The sequence below is a fragment of the Streptopelia decaocto genome, assembly GCF_964273445.1.
Source record: "Streptopelia decaocto genome assembly, chromosome: 18".
NCBI classification, from domain to species: Eukaryota; Metazoa; Chordata; class Aves; order Columbiformes; family Columbidae; genus Streptopelia; species Streptopelia decaocto.
In genome coordinates this window covers 6,818,301-6,845,454 of record NC_138673.1, presented here as the reverse complement: position 1 = coordinate 6,845,454, position 27,154 = coordinate 6,818,301, and the positions used below count along the sequence as shown (strand labels likewise).

The 27,154-nt window shown below is 39.7% G+C and overlaps 1 protein-coding gene across 1 annotated transcript; it reads right to left on the bottom strand.

Moving 5' to 3' along the window:
- Positions 1 to 7,606: 7,606 nt before the first annotated feature.
- Positions 7,607 to 24,441, bottom strand: FOXN1 (forkhead box N1; the record flags this gene model as incomplete). Its single annotated transcript, XM_082068630.1, has 8 exons — positions 7,607 to 8,092; positions 8,894 to 9,421; positions 9,784 to 9,991; positions 14,637 to 14,733; positions 15,495 to 15,622; positions 21,297 to 21,407; positions 22,685 to 23,188; positions 24,322 to 24,441. 8 exons carry the CDS (start codon positions 24,439 to 24,441, stop codon positions 7,824 to 7,826), a joined length of 1,965 nt encoding a protein of 654 aa, XP_081924756.1. The 3' UTR covers positions 7,607 to 7,823.
- Positions 24,442 to 27,154: the final 2,713 nt, after the last annotated feature.

Here is a 27,154-nt window from a genome sequence, read left to right as displayed (position 1 = left end):
TTTGCAGAGAGAGTGGTCAGGCATTGGAATGGCTGCCCAGGGAGGTGCTGGACTCACCGTCCCTGGAGGTTTTTAAACTGAGATTGGACATGGCACTCAGTGCCATGATCTAGTAAATGCACTGGAGCTGGATCAAGGGTTGGACTTGATGATCTCTCAGGTCTTTTCCAACCCAGTTGATTCTGTGATTCTGTGATCTTAGGTGTTTGCACCATGCTTTTAATTCTTGTGTCATTGTTTCTACCCGTGACTTTCATTCCCTTAACATTTCTTAACTGTGGTAAAAACGTTTCTCAGTGATACACTATTCCAAGTTTCCCAATGTATAGCTTTAAGACCATATACCTTATTTTTAAAGAAAATTTTAGAGATTACTAAAGTCTGTCATTGCATGCTAGGATAAAACAAAAGCATTTATTCTAACTATTTAAGTCCACAAAAAGGAGTAACTGCTTTACAGAGATTTTTTTTTTTTTTTCCTTAAACAGTGCTGTACAAGAACTTTAAATAGGAGGTGAAATCATGCTGGATAATGTATTTTAATTAAAACTACAAAGAGAATTTAGGTAGGTAGAGTGTAATTGCAGTTGGATGATTCCCACCCATTATTTTGAAAACTGACATAGGATCTTAAATAACAAAGGCCTGTTTTATTTAATAATAATTTCATTATTCTAGTAGAGGGTGTAAAACATGTTAATGAATCTTACATATGAAAGTAATTTGTAGCAAGAAATAAAAACAGGCAGGAAAGTCAGAAACAGCAATATGGAAAACACATAATGAAATTTACTTTATGAAAGGAAGTTAACACATACGGAATTGTTGTAAACACTTCCAGTTTTTCCTACTATGAATCAGAAGAGGGGAATAGCAAGCAACCTGGACACTTTATAATCGTTATAGTTTAGATGGGTGTACAAAGCATCCTTTGAACATGAGTACAGAGACCCTGTTTCAGCTATAAAAGGTGTGTTTCACTACATGCTAGAAATATCTAGAACCTCTTTCACTAAAAAACAAAACAAAAAAAACCCCCCACACTAAAACCAAAACTCAAACCCAAACTATTTTCTTTATGAATGATGTTGCGAAAGGCATAGCAGACCAGTTATGCGAATGTTGCTCTGTTCACTGGCATTCACCTGGTTTTGAAAATCATGTTTTTATTTCCCAAATGCATACATTACCACCCTTCTATATAATTAAGCGTCTAATTAAACCTGATGACTGCTTTGATGTCTGTACAGTTTCATAAGTTGGGAGAACAGAGGGCACTCTATGTCCACTAAAATTAAAGTGTACATGGAGACCTGGTTACAAATTCAGAGGAAACAAAACTTTCTGCCCCAGACGTGCCAAGTCTCCTTAGCACCAACATATCCTGTTCCCCCACTGGAGTTCATCAGCTGGTACTTGTCATAAACTAAATTTGAAATAACAGTACAGAAGTGGTTTTTTTGCAGCTGACAAATATATCCGTATGCTTCCTGTAGCTCTCTGGCAAGAGGCACTTGCAGGAAACACAAATGTCACCACTTAGATCACGTTAAAGACTATTATTTCAGCTAACATTTGAATTTCTTTAAGAGAAGTTAAAATGAGAAAGGTAATTTCCAGCCCAAGCAAAACCTTGCACTAAAAGCATTGTGGCTTATCTCTTTAGATTAACTAGATATTTGGTACAAAATATTTCTCTGTACTTTTGTTTGTTTGTTTGCTTTTTTTTTTGATGTTCTAAAGTCACGGAGTTACAGGTAAGCATAATGAATGCCTTAAGTAATCATTTAAGTCTGGTGCCTCAGACAAGCACAAACATGCTGGGCTTATTCATGTGGTTGAAATTAAGCTATTCAGTAGAGACCTTAAAAGTCTTTGTTCATCCAAATCGTGTAAATTCCCTTCTCTTGGTGCATTTTGTTACTGACTTGCAGAGAATTCGGTGCGTGGCCACTTGCAGGCACTTTAACAGCACAAATCTTCTGGGCAGCCACCTCCCTGGAGAGGAAAGCAAAGCCTGTAGGAAATGCCGAGCCACACCTGCCTCGGGTTTAGCTCATTACTCATCCGCGCCCGCTGCCAGGCCTTTCACCTTCACTTAACGCGCCTGTTCCCGGCACCACAAGTCGCGGCCCCTCCTGGCCCGGGGCTGTGGTGGCGCCGTGAGGCGGCGAGCGCCCCGCGCGCGCCCAACGGCCCTTCCCGCCTTCTCCTTCAAAACCCCACCGGCGGCCAATCAGCGGGCGGGTCTGGGCGCCCCCCGCCCGCGGTCACGCGCTGTGTGAACCGAGGACTCCCCGCAGCCCGTCGCTGTCGCCGCTCCCCGGGCCGGTCGCTGTCGTAAGGGAGGCGGCTCCCGGGAGGCGACAGGGCCGCAGGAAGGGGGCGGCTCCGCGGGCACGGCGCCCGGCCGAGCGGCGGGGAGGCGCTGCCGGCGAGGTGGGTCTCGGTAAATCACCTCAGGGGCGCACTTGGAAGGCTGCCGTCCACCGCGCCGGTGCCTGCTGCTCGTTAGTTGACGTAATTAATTTTCCGTTGGCGGTCATGTGAATGAAAAAAATTAGTAATGCGGCCAATGGCGGTCTTTGGTGTGCAGCTGGGCCTAGTCGGTGTTCTCAGGAGTTCAATGGCTTTATTCACCTTCCCTGTAGCCCGGGTCAAAAATCGATAGATCCAGAATAGGAAGCCTTCAGCTAAAATGGCTGAATTAGGGAGGTTTAGTAGCAACTGCAGTCTGTTCATCAGTATTTGTTGGCTTTGAGGCCTGTAGAACACTTTCTAGTCATAAAAAATTATTTGCAGCAAAGTTGGTGTGAACTCGTTAGACCTTGGAAACTAATTCCAGGCTGGCTTTCTCCTGTGTATGTGCCCCTCACTCTATTTAGCCCAAACTTAGAAATCTGTAAGTAAAGGCTACTAGAAAGGTGCCCAGTGTTGATGTGGAGATAAGATTAAAAAGTTATTATTACAGTGTGCTGAACAGCACTGACTACCAGCTTCCCACCATCACATTGATGGTCATTTGCTGAGACCTGACAGCTCATCATCCATTCAGTATTAGTTATGTTGATATCTAGTATCTGAGATTTTTGGTCAATGTGCCAGCTGACTGAGAAGCAGCCAGGGGAAATAAATGCTGTACGCAGTAATGGTGTTTATTTTCAGTGTAAACAAGTATTGTTTGTGTGTCTTTGTTTCTTTGTATGTACAACAAAAAATTTGCCCTTTTGTACTTCTCGGAAGGATTGGATTTAAATTTTATTTTATGAACTAACTCCATTATTTTAGTGAAGAACAAAGCAGTAGTTCTCAATTTTTTTGCTATGGCTACATGTGGGAAACACTAATTTAAAGCTTCCATTTACATTATTGCAGTGAGAGGATGCATATAGTTCTTCTTCAGATAGTGGTTTGTGGTGGTTTTTTTTTTTTGGTGTTAGACTAGAAATGGATTAAGAGGTCAGAAAAAGCTTATGTAAAAGTTTTTACCATTTTTGATGTTTAGTAGTCTGAACACGAACATTTCCACATGGATCTGGAAGTCTGATTGAAGTATAAAAATGGAGCATCAGCACTGATAAACTGAATTCTGGAATCCAAGCATTTGTCTCAGCTGATAGTTTAAATTTATTTGAAAGTGCCACTAAGTCAGCTGCACTCTTCAGGCTTTGTGTACAAAGTGAGAAACATAAAGTAATACTGACGTGCTATTTAATACTTCTATTCCGTAAGACTTAGTAATCACCCTTGGTTTTAAGTAGCTTACTGCTGTGTCAGGGTCTTGAAAGATTGTGCAAAGATATGAATGTATCTACACAGAACAGTATAAAGAAAAGCAAATGAATCTTCAGGGGCAATGGTTTTATACCAAGAATAGGAAAACATATGGGAGGCAGCCTACTTTAGCCAAAAGTCTTGTGACAGTAAATTTGAGCTCAACTCAAGAAGAGAGCGCTTGACAACATAGTTCCAATATGAATTGCTACTATTTGAATTTTCCAAGGTCTAAATGAAATATACAATTAAAAAAGAAGGTTAAACTAATAAATCCTAAAGTTTAGCATGCACATTTTTCCTAATCATATGTTGGAGAGGGCAACAATGAACACTTTCTTCTGTTCGGTAATATATTTTTATGGTAATTGCACATAAGTGTGTTCGGTTTTGTGTTTGGTTTTTTTTTTTTTTTTTTTTTCCATAGACAGAAATAGCTGCTTGCATAATGTGTTTGGTTTAGGCTGATTAAGCAAACATTGCTAGCCTTGGATTGGGAAAACTTCATTCTTTTCCTCCTTTCTCCTCCTGTTTTCAGAGTACTACTAAAATGGTCTTTAATGCAAATAAATCTTCAGTAGGTTTGTGATGTGTGCAAAATTCTTATGGCAGGAACAAAGTAAGGTGTCACCAGCTCTGCAAGTTCTAAGAAAATGTTTACTGTGCTATCAGTGACTGTGTCAAAACTTATTTTAAAAGTACTTGCACAAGATAAGGAATATGCTTCTGTATAAACTTAAATAGAAGCAGTTAAATACAGAATCACAGAATGTTAGGGATTGGAAGGGACCTTGAAAGCTCATCCAGTGCAATCCCTACGCCGGAGCAGGAACACCCAGATGAGGTTACACAGGAAGGTGTCCAGGCGGGTTTGAAAGTCTCCAGAGTAGGAGACTCCACAACCTCCCTGGGCAGCCTGGGCCAGTGTCTGTCACCCTCACTGAGAAGAAGTTTCTTCTCAAATTTCAGTGGAACCTTTTGTGTTGCAGTTTGAACCCATTACCCCTTGTCCTGTCACTGGTTGTCACCGAGAAGAGCCTGGCTCCATCCTCGTGACACTCACCCTTTAGATATCTGTAAACATTAATGAGGTCACCCTTCAGTCTCCTCTTGGCAAAGATGATGGAGAGCAATTTTTAATTTTTTAAAAATAGTTGTTTCAGAATTGTAATTTATGGTACGACTTTTTTCTCATGCATCCTTATTTCAATGAGTTTTTTTGTGTGTGTACTAGAATCACTAATGCTAAACTGAAGATAGATGTAAAAGCCTAAAGGGAGCGTGTGGGGTGGGGGAGGCCTAGACAACTTATAGTAGTTAATAACTTGCAGTCTTTTTTTTTTTTTTCTTTTTTAATATATGAAATATAAAGTAATGACTTTTAAGTTATATGAAATGTCCAACCATGTTAAATATGGAATATATTGGAGAAAATACTTTAAGATGCTTAGAATAAATAACTTTATAATTATACAGGGAGGACAAGTCTCTTGTGTAGATACAGTATGTTAAGAATGGCAAGCAAAACACAAGAAAAAACATGTTGAAGTGTTCTTTTCCCTTTTGTTCTTCATGTCTGTTTGTTCTTCAAAGACTCATTACCAGGAAAAATACAGAATACACTATGACACTTTGATTTCTCTCTGTTTCTTCCTCTTGCTCCACCTCGTGATCACATGTGTGGTCACAAGCATGGGATATATTGTTGTATCGGAGAGAATTTCCTGGCCTGTTAAACACAGATCTCAGAGTATATGAATGACACATATGAATTTACAAATAGTGAATTAATTGTATATGCCCATAAATTATAAGTCTTTAACACAGAAAGAGCAGCTTAGCTTTTCTTGATTTAAAATTTGTGAATCTGAAGTTTCTGTAGCAGATATGTAGCTTATCTTGGTGAAATGTTGTCTAGAATCATATAGTCAATTTTAACAGATTTTTCATGTGCCATGGATTTGCTTTAATCACAAATATTTTATTACAGATCTGCTGTAAAGAGTCTAATATTTGTCAGTCATCTTATTACCCAATATTATTATTATTTTTCACTTAAGAATGGTGTTGATGTACTTCAAGGAGTAATAGTTGCTGTGTGCTGCAGAGTCAGCAGGGACACTAAAACATGCTGCTGGAGTGCAGAGCAAGGGGTGGGTTGCTTTTGCTTTTCCTCAGTGCATGGTTATATGAGGATATACATTTGTTTGATTATTTTTTCAAAAAAGGCATCTGGGATATATATTATTGCTTTTAAATTTTGTACTTGCTAGGTATTTATTCGTACCTTGGTAACTCTTTAAATTATCTTGAATATAATGTCTAGCAGCTTTATACTTACTATATGCTTTAGGTTTATAATTCAATATGCACATTTCTAATGATGCAGCATACTTAATTTTTTAATTATTTCTTTATCTAAATGTTAGAATGGTCAAGAATTGATTCACCTCACTCTAGGATGTTTGCATAACTCTCTGCTGTTTTTTTATTTGTGTATGTTGTTGTGTTTGTTTTTTGCATAGAACAGCTTGGCAAACTTGACTGCATTTCTCACTCTGCATATTCTGTTTGCAGGAATGCAGAGGAAGAGGGGCTCAAGTGAAGTGAGCATTTCTTGATAGCTGCCTAAAGGGATTACAGAGTTGCATCACATGTGTTCTTCCTAAATCTTCTCTATCTGTCTGCCTCTAATCTGATTTTGGTTTAAGCCTGGGCTAGTAGGCACGGTTGAGGCTGTAGACTGGAACCTGCATTTGGCTTCAGCCTTAACTGGCAGTGCTCCCACCTTGCTGTGACAGAGCAGGCTCTTCAAACCTGCATGCATTTATTTTAATACTATCTCACTCTTCTACCTGGTCTGTTCTGTTCTTTGGAATTCCTTGCTGCTTTTTCATAGTGTAAGTGACCCAGTCTGACTCAAATGTAACCTCATTAGTTTCTTCTGAATTTCCATAATATGTGAATAGAGAGATCATTTCAGACATTTTGGGTCTGTAGACTATTTTTCTTAGTGTTGTTAAAGGTTCCTGCCCTAAATGGCTTGTTTTAGATTGCTTCACTTGAAATAAAACACTGTTCTGTCACGTCACAGCAGCAATTTTGTGATAAATCAGAGAGAAAAGTGTGTTCCTAAGAAATTGGCTCCTGAAATGCCTTACTTTAGTTCATGTTAGGAGCCAGACACTGTCCTCATGCAAAGGCTAGTTTAGCATTATACTAAACCCTGTTGGATGTGTCAGATGTTAAAATAGAGATGGTCTCTGCATTTGACTGACTGCAACAATGTTGTTCTCTTTTTTAGTTAGAATTCTTCAAATTCTTGATTTAATGGTTGAATAGGTCATCTTACTGTTCAGCTTATGTGGACAAAAATAGAGGAATGAATGTGAATAATTTCCAGCCAAGTAAAAATTCTACTAAATTGTTTTGTTCTTTTTTATTAAAAAAGCAGAGTCTTAAATTTATTTTTAAACACAGTAAAGTATATTTGTTGCTTTGATTTAGTCTGTCAGCAGCTAGTCCTCTGTCTTCTAATACTTGCGGATTTTTATGTTCTTGTTTCTCAAGACACAGAACTTTCAAGGGGACCATAAATGTTTTAATATGCAGATTTTTTTTTTTTGAGTTTTCTATGGCAGATGTTGTTGACATCATTTGATCGAGGAAATAAGTTACATTATTGTTTGCTTTGACTTCTATGTTCATTTGCAAGCAGCTTTCATGAAAAAAAAAAAAGTCAATGGTTTGTTTTCCTCCTATAGTAATTTGTTTCTGGAAGATGCAGAAGATGAGTGGCTTGATTAAGATGGTGTTGACCAGTCCAGCTGTTAACAATATACTCTTTAAATAGTTAAAACCCTTTTTAGTACAGATCTGTAGAAAATTATCATAGTAAAGCTACATATCCTGTGGGCGAGTTCTGGAAAAATATTATATTTATTCTGGTGGACACAGCTTCAGCTGGCATAAATCAGACGGGTGTGTGTGTGTGATGGTTAGGACTGGATTTAGACAAAATAATACTAATTATTATGTTGGTGCGTGGTTCACATTAGTGCTATAGGTTTGGATCCGGAATTATTTAGGTAGGCGGGAGACACTGTATCCACTTCCATGAAGGCAGAGTAAAGAGTAGTGAGCTGCAGGTCAGGGACGTTGCTGTGCACGGTTCCGTTCTGCATGCTGGCGTTGGTGCTGCTGCTGTTCTCCATCTGGCAGTGGGAAGGGAAACATTGGGAAGACGTTGGGGATGAGGAGATGAGAACTAGAGGATCCACAGCTAGGCTGTCGTCTTTCAGCTCCTCCCAAAGATTGCCTATAATGAAACAAAGTGGATTGATTCAGCTTCCTTTATATATGCTGTTTGAAACATTGTTTTATGGGAGAAATCATAGCTATACGGTTATATGTGCTGTGTGTGTAGGTACACTTAATCACTTGTGATTGAGAAAGGAAAAAGATCATTTAGATAGTTATTATTTGTCTGTCTCTATAATAAATTTAAATCTGGGAGAAAACAGCATTAATTTAAGAAAATTATGTCACATGATAATTGGTGAGATTCTGTTGCAAATGTATCTTTACGAAGCATAACTTCTATTTGAAAAAAAAACCTCACGCTAATTTTGAAAGGGGAAATTGCTTCCATAAGATACGGAAGAGCTAATTGCATTTTATGGGACAAATCTGCAAATAATATTACTGCACGACTGAACTCCTTGTATTCTTATGGTGTTGTGTTCTGTGAATTGCAAACTAAATTGCTGGATAAGCAATTGACCTGATAAGTCACAAGAAATGAAAATTCAATCAAAATTATCTCTCTTTGTGCTCCTCACATGACGGTTCTCTTGATATGCACCAAATAATTGTGCTTGAGTAGTTTTCAGTGGAAAAGATATCTGAATTTAAAAAGCTACATTCTAAATACTGTATTGCAGTATTTAATATCAGCATAGTCAGGCGTAAGCAGGGTATTTTTTTAAGCTCTATGTTTAAATTTTTAGCTTTCTTGGGAAACTTTTTAAAGACATAATGCAAAATTCCATGTTGTGCAAAAGGTAACTTAGTAATAGAACAAGCCTGACTTCCAAATAGAAATGCCTTGGATACCTACCTTGGAGATCAAAATCAGTCAGGGATGGATTAAGAGCATCGATGTCGTTGCTGAGATCCCCCTCCTGCATCAGTGTGTCCTGCACCGTCCTGGCCGTGGGGGGCTCGGGCAGCAGCTTCCCCCCGCAGCTGGGGGGGCTCTGCGCCGGCACTGGTGAATCCTGCGTGATGCTGGGCTGAGTTCTGAGTTCACTTTGAGCCTCCCCAGAAGGAAAAAGCGTCTGAGGGTCGGGTGACTGTTGCATTAATGTACTTGAGATTTGAGGAAAACCCTGTGGTGATGTATAGCACGCAGTTTGCTGCCCACCGAGCAGATTTGGTAATGGGTTCTTGACATGTAGGGCTCCTGGTGCGTGGATGCTCTGTAAGGGCTGTGGGACACCGGAGGAAAGAGAGGGCTGGCACAAGGAGTGGGGCTGGACTGCCATCTGTCTGGAAAGGGATGCATTTGCAACACCGGTCGGGCTGCAGGACACGACTGAAGATCTCAGCTTTTCACTTTTGTCGCCTATCAGTGTGTCAAGTTCTTCTACAAAACAAGAAAAAAATGGATGATGGATCAATACTTATCAGTTAATTTCAGATTTTGTTCTATAGTACCTATTCACTGTTGACTGAAGTTTAACGAGATGTCAAGAGAGATTGTTTTCTTGGTGGGGCATCTTTGTGCCTATTTGCAAGCACTCCTGCAAAACCACGGCTTATTTAATTCTGCCTTTAAAAAAAAAATATTTTTTTAAAATTACTTCGCCAATTGCTTTATAACCAGGAAGAAAAATCTCAAATGCTTTCCTAAACAATGTATAAATTCTTATACAGCTTAGAGGCTATTGGAAAGAAAAGTTCAGGGAACCACAGTTTGAGAACTGAAGACACTAATAAATTACTGACCTGGCTTTGCCATACTCTTCCTCACAGCAACTGGGTCTTTCCTCTTCCATTTCTGAAGCTCCTCTTGCATCTTATCAATTTTGGCTGGATTTAGGGCCCACAAACAGCCTTTCCGAGAAGAATTGCCTGACTTGTTTTCAACTTTCTCAAAGCATTTGTTCAAGGATAAGTTGTGGCGTACAGAGTTCTTCCAGCCATCGGGAGCTGTCTGCAAAAACAAATCCAATCTAAGAATGGAACTTCCAGGGAAAAAAAAAAAAAAATCCCAAAATATTTCTCTGTTTTGATTGATGAGGTTATAAGAAAAGCTGTTTAGTTTATACTTTCTACAATATGGAACTTGTATGTTAGAAGGAAGCCACAAAAATGTTACTGTCATGTTGTGTGGGAAGGGAGGAATCAGATAAAATAGTAACTGATCTCCTAAACAAGACAGTTGGCCTTGTCGGAGCGGCTGCTGGATTTTTAAGGGTGAATTTGCAAATTGTAATAATTGACTATGTAAAGAATTAGATTCTAGAACTGTGAGCTAACAGAAATCTACCTTCTTAGTCTATTTTGGAACACCTAGAAAAAATTCACTTCATGGAAGGACTACATGTTACTTGGACTCAAATTAAGTGTCCGGCCAGACTTCAAAATAATTTTAGCGGGTTACTGTAGGTGTAGCTTTATAAGCTGACTAATTCTATTATATAACCAAATTGTTTAATCACAAGCCCCACGGATGAGATGCAGGTTTCTACATCTGATCACTGCAACTTTTTGCTTTGTGTTTATTTTTAACTCAGTGGTAGAAGCTGGACTTATATGTATTGTTCAGGTTACAGAAAAGCTTCATTAAAATGATTATTTTATTTTTATTTAGGTGGTTACTGATCAATGAGAGAAACAAAATTCCCTCCTTTCCTTGAGGACAGTTTTGCATTCTACTGCAAGAATGGAAAGAAAAGAGAACCTGGTGGAAAAAAAAAAAGAATCTTCCCTCTGTTTATACAATATAAGTTTTACAAGCATTTTTCCCCATCTAATTGCATGTAAAATAACTTTGAAAATGAGTATTGCTGTAAGGGATGAAGGGGGAAATACCCAGCACAACGGTCATGTTCAGATTCTGATGGGAAATGCCTGTTTGCTTGCTAGTCTGAAATACTGATCTTGAAGAAATGACACTTTTATTGCACATAAGTTTGTCTGGTGTTTGTTTATCTGATTTCACTCGTCTCTGCTTACTTAGTCATGCAATGGGTATGCTTGTTCAGATCAGAAGATTCCTATAGTAAATTCCTGATGTGTCACTTCCTTGCTTTTCATTTGGTAGGTACCGTACAATGCTATTTGTTGCATATCTGAGTAGAACTGTCTTAGCTCATTGTCACTGCAATTTAATCTTTAAAAAAAAAAAGAAAAAGAAAAAAAAACCAAGGGAGCAGGGCTGCATGGTTAAACAGGGAACTGCTGGGTATGCTCAAGTGGAAGAGGAGAGTTTATAGATCATGGAAGGAGAGGCTGGCCACTTGGGGAGAATATAAGGCTGTTGTCAGAGGGTGTAGGGAGGCAACTAGGAAAGCTAAGGCCTCCTTAGAATTAAACCTGGCGAGAGGGGTCAAGGACAACAGGAAGAGCTTTTTCCAATGCGTGACAGATAAAACTGAGGAGTGGAGCATCTGCCTTATGAGGAAAGGCTGAGGGAGCTGGATCTCTTGAGCTTGGAGGAGACTGAGGGGTGACCTTATTAATGTTCACAGATATCTAAAGGGTGAGTGTCACGAGGATGGAGCCAGGCTCTTCTTGGTGACAACCAATGACAGGACAAGGGGTAATGGGTTCAAACTAGAACACAAAAGGTTCCACTTAAATTTGAGAAGAAACTTCTTCCCAGTGAGGGTGACAGACACTGGACCAGGCTGCCCAGGGAGGTTGTGGAGTCTCCTGCTCTGGAGATATTCAAAACCCGCCTGGATGCCTTCCTGTGTAACCTCATCTGGGTGTTCCTGCTCCGACAGGGGGATTGGACTAGGTGATCTTTTAAGATCCCTTCCAATTCCTAACATTCTGTGATTCTGTGAAAAATGACTTGCTACATAGTGGTAGGAATCAATCTGAGAAACCAAAATTTATTGTAATAGATGCAACTGCTAGTCCAGCTCAACTTACCATGTCATGGTAAGACCAATTTAAAAAAATACTGTAGCTTTACCTGTGTCAGTCAAATTATATTCTTTCCAAAACATCTGCATTTGGAGAGATGAGAGAAGAAATACTGTAACAGATTTCCCCTAAGATCATATTTTATAAATGGACTTGTGTCTGCTTTTGCTTTCACATGATACACCATGAATATTTGAACACACTTGGACAGAAATTCCACTGTTACCACAAATGTAAAATCAATTATTTCCTAGCTTGTCATGAAGCACTGTCTTGTGGGTTAGTGTTAATAGCCTAACTGAATAATTTGAGGGTCAAATTTAATACTTGCTTTCTTAATTTAAAAAAGAATTGGTTGTGGAAGTCAAATACATGTTATTCAGTGAAAGAGAAATTATTTTCCCTTCATAGCAGCACAGTTTCTACCCTTTTGGCCCACCTGATGTCAGCATTTCACTGTTCTGCTAGCCAGTCCTATAGGTGAGACAACAAAAAAGAAAACAAACAAAAAACCCCAACCAAACAAAAAACCCCAACAAATCCTTTAAAACTCTTTTTTGCCATAGGGTAATACTAAAGGTGATGAATCAGATTTTTTTTCACTTGCAGTTGCTTTCTGGCAGTTCTAAAAGTAAATAAAACCACTCCTCCTAGGTAAGATATGTACTCAGCTACTGAATGAGCCAACCTGAAAGAATATTCATGTTTCTTGCCCTGCACATGAGGCTGCATATGCCTCTGTGTGTATCTAGACAGGATAATTAGTGTTTCTGCTAGGCACCAGAGCAGATGGGAGTGGCATGTGTTTCTCAGAGGTTTTCAGAATGTGTGGGGGTGTAAACTGTGAGATAGTTTTAAAAACGTAAGAGCAAGAAGTACACGGATTTATTCTGGAGACTACTGCCAAGAGTTGAACAGGTTCTTGCGTTAAACTCGGTATTGCTGAGCACTGAAAAATAGTCGTTTACCCAGTCAGGCCCTGGAGGAACACTCCAGCAGTGTGTTCGTGTTACAACTCACCAGTTCATCTCACCAGTTTAAGTTAATATTTGATTGTCTGTTTATGAACTGAGCTTTGGTTACTGAAGTTGCTCTTGTAGAGTTGGAATCTCCTTGCTCTGGCTCACTCCTGTGGTTTCTGCATTCAACGTACTGTGGACAAAGCTGTGTGGAATTGGACGCTGCAAGAGAATACTTGCTGCTCTAAGTTCCATCAGACCACAGACCTTTCTAACCTCTTGGACCACTAGTAATAACTCCAATTAACAAGATTAAAGCTTTCTGTTAGACTTGCTAATCACTACCAAAAAAAAAAAGGATGACAAGCAAAGAATATTATTGTGCAGACCCATTGATCCTGACCACCTCTTGAAGTTTAAAGAGTTCGGTGATCTTGCAAAACTCTTTCTCTTTAAATCTAGGTCTCAAGAGAAGGGAGAGGTACATCAAAGAGTAATTCAGCTTTAGCTGCGTAGATTTTTTTTTTTTTTTTTTTAAGGACGTAGGAGTTGGGTTGCTCTGTTTCAACTAGAAATGAGATTGTTGCATCATAGAAACTGAATTTGCTGTGGCAGCGAATACAAGTTAATTTGACTAGGCTTGTATCATCTAATGTCTTCCAGCAAGGTTCTGTGTACACTTGTACTCTTTCTCTCCAACTTAAATTGCTTCCCCTCCCCTGTTGTATCCTGCTCTTTAGTGAGTTCTAGTAGCAATAACAAAATGTTCTTTGTTGACTTTTATATGACCTTATCTTGCTGAAGTCTCTCCAAAAAGGTAGGTTAGAGGATATTAGCTTTTACCATATATTGATAATTCTGTGGGCTGCTGTAAAGACCAGAGGTAGACAGGGCTTAGTGCCCATAAGCATAATATTTTCATTTTTGGGCCTTGCTAACACTTGTGGGTCACCTGATCTGGACGTCTAGTGAGATATTTTTGAAGAATCAGCAGTAATAAAGCTCTGTTTTGAGCTGCAGTCGATTATTCTATTATAGCTCTTTAAACAAAATCTTAACTGTGACACCTCTGCTCTTGGATCATGTGCTGACTAATCTTTTTCCACTTGTGTTCCATGTGCACCAAACCACTCTCTTACAGCATAGATCTGAATTTCAATAATATCTGCTGCAAACAGTACACCCTTGCCTTCACCACCATTACTCTGTAATTATGAGCTTAGTACCATTTATCACATATTATACTTTTCTTTGTACAGTGCATGCAAGTGATGAAGTTGCCCAAGACGGATGTCCCAGCTCCAGAACAGAGCAAGATAACCTTGAACCTCTGCTTCCACATGAGTCTGGAGGTGCTGTTGATGGCAGAGGAAGCCACAAGACCAGTTCTGCCTGTATTTGAGATCTGAGAGGAAAGAATGGATGTGTTTTTAAAAATATTTATCCTTTCTATGAGTTTTTACTGAAGAATGGCCACTTGTTATCTATACAAACTCTAAGTCAGAACAGTTCTTAATATCATTTTGTGTTAAATAGAACCACATTTCACATCAATATTTCTGCCTGGGCCTAAAATGCTGGGTAGTTTGTGATCATGAAGGTGTGTAGTGTATAACTGATTTTATATTAATCTACTAAGAAAGTATCCCTTTTCATAGATTGAATCCTCTCCCGTATTCCCTCTGCTGCCAGGTAAGCTTAGAGTGTGATTTTAATTTTTTCCGCCCTCCCCATGGAACTCACCTTAAAGTAAGGAAAGTGTTCCGTCATGAAATTGTAAATCTCACTGACAGGCAAGCTCCCTGTCTTGCTGTTTTTGAGTGCCATGAAGATCAGGATGCTTTAGGGAGAAAAAGAAAAGTATTTTAGCCTGTTCTGCATGCTTCCTCAGAAGCAGAAAAAAAAAGGCTGCTATTTTTCATAATAAGCCAGAGTAACTACTCTGGCTTTCACTGTCGTAATGTGTTTTCACTCAGTTGTTTATAAGCAATCTCCTCAAAGTGCGTGTAGAAAGTCCAGCCTGGGTTTAACATGAAGTAATAGAAAGCGTAATCAAGACTACAGCCTTCAAATCCTGCTAGTGTGTATTTATTTGAGGTTGTGTTTGAATGCTTAAACTGGTAAAGGCCACAAAGAGAATATCAATAGTGACAGAAGGTATAATTAAAATTTAATTGTCTAATCTACTTTGTTAGACTGCTATGTGGGGCTAAACCTGTGTGCTGACTTGCATATTTGATATGTTTTCTAGGCATTTTCTTGCTCAAGTGAAAAAAAAATAGTTTAAACACAGGTCCTGTAAAAGACAGCTAAATGTGATTGGTGTTGTCTGATGAAATTTGCAACACCTAAGATTTTGTATTAGAGAAACGTCTAGCTTTTGTGGGGGTGATCAAGACTGTTCACATGCTTTAAAACATTTCACTCCCTCTGCATTGGCCCCAGAGTCTGAAACGTCTTGTGATTTGCGCAAACAGGACAGAGCACACCGCGAGCACGACAAATAAGAGTAAGCACGTTATTGCAAATTATGCTGGAAATAGGCCATGGGTAAACAGTGTATTTCCTGTAACATCATAGGTTGAAAAAATATATTGTTACCTGTAGGAGTAGATGGGTTTGGGAAATAGAGGCTGCTGGGATTCTTGACTGCTTTGAGGAGCGATTCTTTGATAAGGGTAGTGCGAAGAAGTAAGGTAAGTCAGAGGATAGCTGCCTCCTGAGGGATACTGATGGCACAATAAAAAAGATGTTACTTGGCTTAGAAACAAGCTCTAAAAATATTTCTTAGTAACAGTATTAAACTATTTAGTTATTAGGGTATTGTCCTCTGCCTACATTTATTAGCCATCATGCCAAGTCAGATCTAAATTCATTCTAGCACAGTATTGCAAAACAATAATATTACTAGTTGATGCTGAAGAAGTAGGAGAAGTGGGGCATGTATGAAGAAGAACTCACTGATATGTTGGCTGCTACCTGAATCTGTTGCAATGTGTTTCAAATTGAAGTATGTAAAAAAAAGAGTATTTTCTTTTATTATTGTGTGTTATGCTACTGAGTTCTTGTGAAAAATGGGAGTAACTGTGTGCTATTAATTGTCTCCGGATAATCAATTATTTTATAGATCTAAAGCATATATCTTCCTTTGGCCATCTCTTTTCCAGTTGAAGGATGTTAGCCGTCTCTGCCTCTCACTGAACGTTGCCCCGTGCAGACAAATAAATCAATGGTATAATTTTCTATACATAAATTAAAAGACCAAACCAGAATAAAGTACTTTAAACAGTGTGTGGCATTGGAAAATAAGCTTATTAAGTAACACCACTAAAAATATAGGAAGGAACAGGAAAGTTTTGATGGAGCCTTCTTTGGTTTTCTGTGCTTTTTTTTTTTGTTATTGTGTTTTTAGGTGGAGAGGGATTCAACAAGGCAAAAATTCAAAGTGTGGAAAATTAATTCCCAAGAGAATTAGCATCTCAACACATCCATTCTATTTGCTGTTATTGAGCAAGGCAATAAAAAACCCAAACAACAGAAGCTGTAGTGAACCAATGGCAGCAGAATATATATTAAAGTGGATGTGCTATAGAGTAAGTTAGTGATGGTGGGTCTGGAGAGGGGCATAGGAGAGATTTCTTCCTTTGGCAGCCCAGATGGATTTTCATATTGCCTGACTTGTGCTGTGAGGCTTCAGTGTCAATGGTTCCCTCGTAGTCAATGACAACAAACAGGTCTCTCCAAAAGGCCAGGAGCTTAAATGCTGTTACCCACTACCTCAAGCAGCTTCTTTTTCTCCATTTTCTATACCAAAAAGCTAAAAAGAATAGCTGGGACACCTAAAATCAGATAGCATTTGTGCTACCTTCAGCCCACCCCTTGGGACAAGCAGCAGAACCCTGAGACTGAAATGCTCAGTTACCTCTTCAAGGGATTAAAGAGACAGACATATGCTAATGCCAAAAAATATGTGAAAGGGGGGAGAAAATATATAGATAGCCTCGACTGCATCAGAGTTTCTGTAGGTTTGCTGTCAATTTTTTAACACAGCAGTTGGTCACATATTTTTCTCTTCCAAATTACAGTTTAAACCTGCCAGCAAGCAACTTTCAAGAACAAAGAAATGCTACCCTGCTAAGGTGAGATACCATCAGTTGGCTCTCTGTGAGGCAAAGGCTCCCACTGAACTCAGAGCTCAGTGCAAGATGAATTTCTGCCTCCTACAGATAAATCTTTCCAGATACCAGGGCTAGGGCATGGCCAAAATTAGGAGTCGTGTCATATGCTATTAAAAAAATCTCCCTGCATGCCTTCCCTAGTACTCAAAGATTGCTGAGCTCTGTTCTGGTGTTTTACTGCTTACCTCTAGAAGTCCTGCCTGGGTCATGAGGTTTTTATGATTCTTCTGAAAGATTTATAATGTAGCTTTCCAGACTTGTTGGAAAAATTTTCTAGGCAATTAGTTTATGTATCTCCTTAGTTTCTTACTGTTGTTCCTATTTTTGGAACAATAGTTTCTGTTGCTCTTGATCTTTGTCCCCTTAAAATGCTTGTGAAGAGTTATCGTGTGCTTGCAAAATGTTCAGTTTATTTATTCCGAATAATTTATTTCAGTTTCTCCATAATTTTAATGTTGTTGCTTGAGTTTTTGCCTGTTTGCTTTTATCTTTCTAACATTAAACTGCCTGAAATGGAACATGGAAAAACATACCGAATACACTCATTTGTTTGCTACAGTAAGCAGGATGAAAGAAATGAGATGTACATAATTAATCATGTCCTGCCTTGTTAAATAACAGGCAAAACTGCAGTCTCCAGAACAGCTGTGAGCTAATTTCCATGTGTGGTTCTGTGCCGCCTGTTTTGTTGCATTTGTGCAGATTTTCCACCAGAGTAGAAAACTGGTCAGTTCATACAATAGTTTCGATTTTATTGGTTTCAGTGGCTCTTTGAAAGGAAGCGATGCTGAGGTTGGACTGGTCGTGATGCCATCACCAAAGGCAAGAGCTGGGCGTTTGAAGGATTATTTCTGTTTTATTAGTTTCATTAGTCCTTTTTGAGGGAACAGAGGCCAGGGAATGGTCTGGTATGACAGGCTTGAGCTGGTTTTACAGTCACACAACTGGCATAAAAGGTGTCCGTGTTTTACAGTGGGTGGGTAGGTGACTTCAGTAAGTGTCTGCTATTTCTTTTAGGTCAATAAGAAGTAATTTTTCTTGTGAGTCATCATTTGCCTTGTGTCCAGCAAAGGGGAAGGTGAGGCCATTTTATCATGTGGACAAAATTGATGGTGTTGATCGCTCTCATCCCTCTAATGAAACATGAGGTGTAGTTTGAACATCCATCACTTCATTCTCTGGAGTGTAACTTCCTAGTGATTTAAATTTCTCTGCTCCATTCAAATTTGAAATGTAAATCACAGAATCACAGAATGTTAGGGATTGGAAGGGACCTCAAAAGATCATCCAGTTCAATCCCCCCACCGGAGCAGGAACACCCAGATGAGGTTACACAGGAAGGCGTCCAGGTGGGTTTGAATGTCTCCAGAGTAGGAGACTCCATAACCCCCCTGGGCAGCCTGTTCCAGTGTTCTGTCACCCTTACTGAGAAGAAGTTTCTTCTCAAATTTAAGTGGAACCTTTTGTGTTCCAGTTTGAACCCATTACCCCTTGTCCTGTCATTGGTTGTCACCGAGAAGAGCCTGGCTCCATCCTCATGACACTCACCCTTTATATATTTGTAAACATCAATAAGGTCACCCCTCAGTCTCCTCCAAGCTCCCTCAGCCTTTCCTCATAAGGGAGATGCTCCACTCCCTTCAGCATCTTTGTTGCCCTGTGCTGGACTCTCTCCAGCAGTTCCCTGTCCTTCTGGAACTGAGGGGCCCAGAACTGGACACAATATTCCAGGTGTGGTCTCCCCAGAGCAGAGTAGAGGGGCAGGAGAACCTCTCTGGGCCTACTGACCACCCCCCTTCTAATCCACCCCAGGATGCCATTGGCCTTCCTGGCCACAAGGGCCCAGTGCTGGCTCCTGGTCATCCTGCTCTCCACCAGGACCCCCAGGTCCCTTTCCCCTACGCTGCTCTCTAATAGGTCATTCCCCAACTTATACTGGAAGCTGGGCTTGTTCCTGCCCAGATGCAAGACTCTACACCTGCCCTTGTTATATTTCATTACATTTTTCCCTGTCCAACTCTCCAGCCTGTCCAGGTCTCTGGATGGCAGCACAGCCTTCTGGCGTGTCAGCCACTCCTCCCAGCTTGGTGTCATCAGCAAACTTGCTGATAGTACACTCTATTCCCTCATCCAAATCATTGATGAATATATTAAATAATATAGGCCCCAGTACTGACCCCTGAGGCACTGCACTGGATACAGGCCTCCAGCTGGACTGTGCCCCATTGACCACGACTCTCTGGCTTCTTCCCTTCAACCAGTTTGCAGTCCACCTCACTACCCGGTCATCCAGACCGCACTCCCTTAGTTTAGCTGTGAGGATGCTGTGGGAGACTGTGTCAAATACCTTACTGAAATATTAATACTGGAGCTGCTTCATGCAAAAAAATGTTATTCCACTTCTCTGTCTTGTATTGCATGTTCTTTCATTTCCTGGTATCTGATTATGGCATATGGACAGCAATTCTACCTGTTATGACTTTGGCTGCTTATACCCACTGTTTTTTCCCTTTGAGTAGTAGAACATGTTGCCAAACTTTTACTATAGTAACATTAAGAAGCGCAAATATTGAAAAGTCTGACAGAAACCTGCTGCATGTAAGAGGTCTATCACAGTGCCAACCTGCAGGTGGATGGAAGACTTTCCTCTTAGTGCTTGTTGTGTCTTGCCTAGCAACTCCCAGAAGGTGTGTTTCAGCTTTAATTTTGTAGGTTTTTTGAATGTGGTTAATGTCAACGTATAGTAATAATACTGGTATCAAATCAGCAGTGACAGGGGAAAGGTGCCTACTTTGGACTGAATAAAGAAATGTTAAAATATCCAGATGAATTAAAAAGCTAACCGGAGTTTCTGCTAAAGCAGAAAACTCACGTTTTTGCTGTGTGTGAGGTGCATGGTGCTGTGGGACATCCACAAGGTCTGTACTGCAATTCTAGTGGGGAACTAGTTTATGTTTGCAGCAAAACTTTTGTGGCAAATTAGCCCTTCATCTGGGACCCTTTTCTTCTAAAATAACAATAGTAAAATGAATCAAATTGTAAGTTAGGATGGTAGTGTTATCTGTGCCTTCCCACATGTATCTAGCATCTCTATGCTTTGCAAGTTTTGCAAGGCTACCCACTGAGGACAGCAGGTACAAAAAGCCCTTGATATTGAAACTATTTGAACTCAGTAGTACCTGGATGCCATAAGCAAGTTGGTCTGTCCTTGTGCAACACCTTGTTGGAGAAGAACCTCTGTGCCCTGAGTTCCTAAGCTGATGTAAATACAAGGTCCAGTTAGTGGACAGGGCCGGCCAGAGCTGAGCGAGCAGGAAGGTGACAGTAATAGGAACCTGATTTTAGAAGTTTACTGCATGTGAGTTTTGGTACTTGAGGGTGCTTATTGACCCACACTGTCCTGTTGATCGTTTCAGAAAGGCCATAGAAGTCTTGGAGGCTCTCCATGAGGCTCTCTATAAATATGTACTAGGATCATATGTTAGATTAATCTATATGTGTGATTTTACAAAGATAATGTCTGCATACTGATTTGAAAATATTAACTGACATGTATTCAACTGACATCTAAACACACTCAGGAAAAAGGTGTCAGTTACTCCTGCGCATTCTTAGTATTAATAATATAGTTACATTACGGAAGAACAACCTTAATATTGTGCATTCTCATGCATCAGCAGCATTATTGTCAATTATGCTTCAGCTGAATAATCTTTCACTGGGGATGATGTAACAGTCAAAAGATTGCAAAAGGTATGTGTGTGCCGTCAAGCACAAGGAAAGCAAACATAATCTTCTGCCGTCAAGCACAAGGAAAGCAAACATAATCTTGCTGTTAAAATTTTGCTTTAAAGGTGTTTTTCTATGTTTGATCTGAATTTTAAGTATATGGCCACCGACAGCTATGTTAATAATATAGTTTATCTAGTTTCAAAGCAAATTTTCTTGAGCATAATGGTGAAAATACATATAAGCAGTACCAAGATTCAATTTCTACAAGGTGTTTTTGTTTGTTTTTCCTCTGGCTGACCATTTTAAAATGCCATTTAAATGTGGTTCTTTAAGATCTCATTGTTGTAAACAAAATGTTTGTATACAAACATGGCCATGCAAACACAAATTTAGTAGGCAGTGTTTTCATCTATCACTTTGTGTTATTACCATAACTACTACACCATTATAGTGCTAGAAATAAGAGGGGATTTTGTCTACATATTGTACTGACCTGATGGAAGGGATGTGAGGGGCAATACACCTGCTGCATTTGAGGCTGATAGCAGTACAAACCGGGCTGCCCTTCCAGTGGGGATGTCCTAAGCTTGATGTCTGAATCCTGCTAGAAAGTATTTAAGGAAAGAGTTATTAGAGAAAACACCTCTGTTTAAAATAGAATAATTCTGTTAGTTACTGTTCTGACTTGTGTTTGATTCTGTCACAGTAAATGTTACATAGAATTTGTTTTATATACTGCTGGTACCAGAAGAAACATTGTTTCCTGCATTTATATAATTACTGCTTGAAAAAAGGAAATCCCAGTCAATTTCCCTACAAAGAGCAATTCAGAATATGTCAGTTTCTGTTTATCCTTTTTCACCACACACACAAACTGCATATTCCAGCTTTTATTCCTGAGCATGCTTGTGTGTCTCCATCTCTCTCTTTTTCATACTAATTGATTTTTATCTTGCAGACTATCAGTACCTCAAGCTGACACTGAAGTTTTGTCATTAGTTAGAGGGTGATGTCTATGATGCACAGGAAAGACTTGGCAGAGGAGAATACAGATGAGTATCCAGGAAATCAGAGATTTAGATCAATTTCCTCCTTAACTTGAATGGCTTAAATCCCTGGGTATGTACCCTGACAACATCCCTCCGTTCCCTGGTGAACTAATCCAATCAAGATTTTTTTAACCCCTCTTTCTTTTGGTAACCATCGAATTCTTTGCCTCACAGCAATTTACAAACAGTGGTTAGGGCCCTCTCCTGGCAGATGTAGACATTGTTTTTGTCTGCACTAGATTATGAAGATACGCTTCACGCTTTGGATCACAGCAGAGATACCCTGTGGAGATACTGGAGGGTAATATTTACCTTGCTTTTCAGGGATCTCTGTGCTGCCCTAAACAGGCAGTTGCCTCTGTCTAGTATATGGATTAGCCCAGGTACCTTTACACTGCACATGCCATAAACATATTTAATTTTAAGTAGTACTGATGTCTTAGAGTTTCTATTCTATTTGTGTCCATAAAAATGCAGGTCAGGTTTTGTAACAAATCTGATACATGCGTCCTCATGCTTGAAAAATACTGTTTTGTGAACTTTTGTCCCTTGAAAATACAAGTTGAGGACAATTACTGATATAAAACCTGTTGTCTGGAAGAATTTGGATATTTAGGATTCGTGCATCGTGTCTCGTGGAAGGTATTTTGTCCTTGTGCACCTTTCTGAGGACTGTTTTTCAGTAGGGAAAGGCCATTAAATAGAGAACTTTGACAAATAAATATGGATGTCTATCCTGAGCTCTAGGCTGCACATAGTCACATTAATAGATTAGAAAACAATTCCAAAAGTATATTTTTGCCATTGAAAACAGAAAAAAAAAAAAAATTACCATGACTTGTGAACTGTGATCTTGACCTGTGGTGCTGTATTGGAGGCTGTTACACCATGGTTGTTCTGTAGAGATGTTTGGAATGTGTGTAGGAAATGACTCTGACTCGTCAGGACCTGCAGATCCTGGTAGCCCCTCAAAACCATTGATGCTTGTAGCATTTTTGAAGGGTGAAGCTTCCGGTGGGAGCGCTTGATGTGCTTCCTGGAAGACGTCTTCGCTGATCTGCCTCTTGTAAGGGTGAAAGGGGTTTCTGCTGCTCTTGAGAAACCTGTCATAATTTCCTACAGTACTTTCCTCGTAACTGTACCGTCTGAATTTTTCAGTACTGAAAGATGCTTTAAATTTGTTCTTGCCACAGTGAATTCCTTGGTTTGTGGGATATCTCCCATGAATTTGATCCTGGGCTGGAGAAGCAGGGCTGGGGCTGTGAGAAGACTCTGAACTCTTCCTTTCTGTCCTACCGTCTGACTCGTACGGTTGGCAACTATAACCGAGGTTATCCTGCAATGAATTATTGCCATTTATTTAGGGTTAGTGTGAGCAAATATTATTTGCAAAAAAAAGTACATTAAAAATATTATTGATAAGTATAAAATTATTAGTCTTAGCCACCTTCATGCAGAGAAGCCCTAAAAGATCTCAGGGGTTTTCTGGTTACTTGATATCCAAAGCTAAATTAATAAAAGCATTGAGAGGACTGAAGTGATCATAATTTGTGCAGCTATTTTGGAAAAACAGGGTGTCATAGGTAACTATTGCCTAGTTAGTCTGACAGTTTCAGGGAGAAGACTGTATGATCACGTGATGCAAGATTAAATGACAGGAATATGATAAGTGCAAGTCTTGTCATATACAAGTTTAGTCAAATAAGCTTTATCTCATTATCTGATGGTGTTACAGGCTGCCAGATACGTTGCTCGTTACATCACTTCCTTTCATTAACATAGCCACACTCATTTGGTGAGACAGGCAGGCTCTAGGCGGACATTCTAGCCGTCTTCCTGTCTCATCTCCTCCCTTCCCTTTTACACTTTAGCAAAAAGAAAATAATAGCTTCTAAAGTGCTCTTTAATCTAGAAGAGAAAGGCTTAACAAGAACTAGTGGCTGGATCCTGAAGTTGAGCACATTCAATTTAGAAATTATGCATGTTTTCCCTGCTATCAAGGATGAGTAGCAACTTGGGTGCCATTTGAGAAGATATGCTTAAGTCCAAGGGCAGGTTATGGTGTTCAGTGAAGGGGAAAATGTAATATTCTGCAGATCAGACTATCAAGTGGTTCCTTTTCTCTTCCCCCCTCTAAGTCCAAGTTGGTCTTCCAGTATTTTAGGAGAGCAGATAAAAGAATATCTGCCTTTGTGGAAGAACCAGATTTCAAGAAGTCCCAAAGGGAAGCTGGTGTAAAAGGCCCTGCTTTCTGCGGAGTGGAACATGGTGCAGCTTTTTCATTCATTTACATGTGGGTCTGTGTGTCAAAGCTGTTAATATTATGTTCTGTCATAGATCCCTGCAGAAAGCAAATCTGACCTCAGAACACTTTTGGCTTTTCACATGAACAGCACAGCAATTGTTGAATATTCTATCCAAACTTGTGCCTCTGAAGAAAGAGAAACAGAAATGGGGCATCTTACTCACAGTTTGTTGAACTGGGGATACTGAATCCCCCTGTGTCTTCATGAGGTCTTGTTGGTCCCTTTCCAGAGTGTCCGAAGAAGAAAATTTAATATTAGATTGATCCTGGAGTAGTGAAACCATTACCAAATCCACGGCAGATAGAAATCCTGTTAAGACAGAACCAAATTACAGTAAATACTTTCTAAAAGTTGAACTGTGAAAGAAACCATCTTGTTATGTGCAGTTGACTAGACAGTGTTAGATGTGCAGCTGGACAATAACCCATCCTGTAACGTTCCTAATACAGTTGAATCTTTAGCTTTCAAAGAAATGTTGTGTAGCTGCAATTACAGTGAAGATGTGATAGAGTTTATATGGATTTACTGCACAATTTTTACAAAATAAGTCATTATTTTGTTTTCTATAGGTTCATAAATTAATGAAAATGTGTTGCTTTGGGGTCATGCAAATTTACTGGTACTGCTTTATTGAGAGATTGTTATATAAATGCAACCTCATTGCTTTCAGTGAGACCAGAGAAAAGAAAAGGCTTTTTCAGGCTATAATTACTTAGATTGAGAGTTACTACAGACTTATATTTTTGCTCCTACTTTTTTTATTAGTACCAATCCCTTCAGCCTTTTTGTTCTGTTTTGCATGATTAAATGTATCTGAGATATGTAAATTGCTTCATCATTACATACCTATTTTTGTGAGTTGTATGTCCTTTCAAGTTCCCAATCTTTGATCTTTGGATATATGAGACATATCTGATGGTGTTCTTTGGATTAAGAGGAACAAATTTCATCTTCTAGTATTTTGTTTTCTATCATGTTTTTTTTTCCCAGTCCTTGTTCAGTGTAACCATACAGTAAAACTACAAAAGGAGGACTCACATCCTCTTCTTATGTCATGCACATAATGCTGCACCAAGTGTGTATCTATGTAAAAACGTCTTGTGTTCAGAGTTTAGGTTTCAGGTGTACAAGTCAGGGAGAAAAAGCCACTGTACGTCAAGAGTTAATTTGCAAAGTCTTTGCCACGCGTTTAAATGGCTGTTAGGTAAATAGCTAAGGGGTTTATGAGGTTTGGTTAACAAAGATATATCACTTAAAAATGTGGAAAACCTTTTTTGCCCTTATAGTTCAAAGAGAAATCTGTATTTATGATGAGCGAGACTGCGCTGCCCAAGGGGATAAAGCACAATGGGGCTTGGAAATCAAGTGTGAGACCTGTAGTAGTATATCAGGAAAAAATGATGTTAGATAAAGTTCAGAAATGTCTTGGGTGCAGATTCTTCTCCCAGTAGCTTAACTGGAGGCTGATGAGGAGGTGCACTTCTGACTGACGTGCATCTTAAAAGAAGCAGGTGGGAAAACTGACAACTAGGAAATAGATGTGTGTGTATATTTGTAAGTGTTCCACACTGTCTGCCCTCTTAATGCTGGTTTCCCACTTCAGGTTATACAAAACTGCATCTGACCTTTCCTTTATACTGCAGATTGTCAACCCAGCTGCCTAATTTGTGGTCTTAAGCATTAGAATTTTATTAAAAAGCTGTTCTTTAGTTCTGATTCTTGACTAATGACTTCTGCATTGCAAGAGACATTTGACACATGGTCACAAATAAAGAAAAGGAGGAGCTTGATTTCAAGAAAATCAGATTAATGGAAATAAGAAAATAGGTAAGTCAAAAGTGTGGTAAAGTATAATAATTCCTGAAGCTTTTATGTTCTTATGGTTATTTGGATAGTCAATACAAAAGGTCCAGGACAACCAAATTACTATCGTACCTCCTCTCCAAGATGTTCACCAGGTTCTGTTTATGAATTTCCTTTTGCTGTCTCATGGAGGCTGGTAGGAAAGGAGGAGTCTTACTGTTATTTTAATACTATAAAAATTCTCTCCTGCATAGTGAAAATGTTTTACTGAACATTGAATGAGAAGCAGCCTTGTACTAAAACAATGTTGAGCTGATAATCTGCATTCAAGGGCAGTTATTTAATGCCATTGTCAAGAATCCATGTCAAAGGGATCTCCCATCTGAGGAAGAATCCCAAATCTATGATCACAGTGCTGTCTTCAGTCTTAAGATTGGCACCGTTCTCAAGCAGCTCCCTCAGTTTATCTGTAAGGATGCTGTGGGAGACTGTGTCAGATGCCTTACTCAAGTCAAGGTAGGTCATGTTCACTGCTCTGCCATTATCCATCCATCTTGTTATGTCCTCATAAAAGTCAATGAGGTTGGTCAAGCATGACTTCCCCTTGGTGAAGCCATGCTGACTGCCCCTAATGACCCTCTTATCCCTGATATGCCTTGAGATGGCACCAAGGATAAGTCGTTCCATCAGTTTCCCAGGGACGGAGGTGAGGCTGACCGGTCTATAGTTACCTGGGTCCACCTTCCTGCCCTTTTTGAAGACTGGACTGACCTTTGCTTTCCTTCAGTCCTCAGGCACCTCTCCCATTTCCCAAGACTTGGCAAAGATGATGGAGAACAGTCCAGCAATGACCTTAGCCAGCTCCCTCAGCACCCATGGGTGCATCCTATCCGGACCCATGGATTTATGGATGTCCAGATTGCCTAACTGCTCCCTAACGCAGTCCTCATCAACTGAGGCAAACTCCTCCATTGTCCTGCCTTCCTCTGGGGCCTCAGCGGTACGGGGCTCCTCAGGACAGTCTCTGGCAGAGCAGACAGAGACAAAGGCGGCGTTCAGTAACTCTGCCTTCTCTGTATCTTCTGTCACCAGGGCACCCGCCTCATTCATCAGTGGTCCTACATTGCCTCTGGTGTTAGTTTTATCTGCCACGTATTGGAAAAAGCTCTTCCTGTTGTCCTTGACCCCTCTCG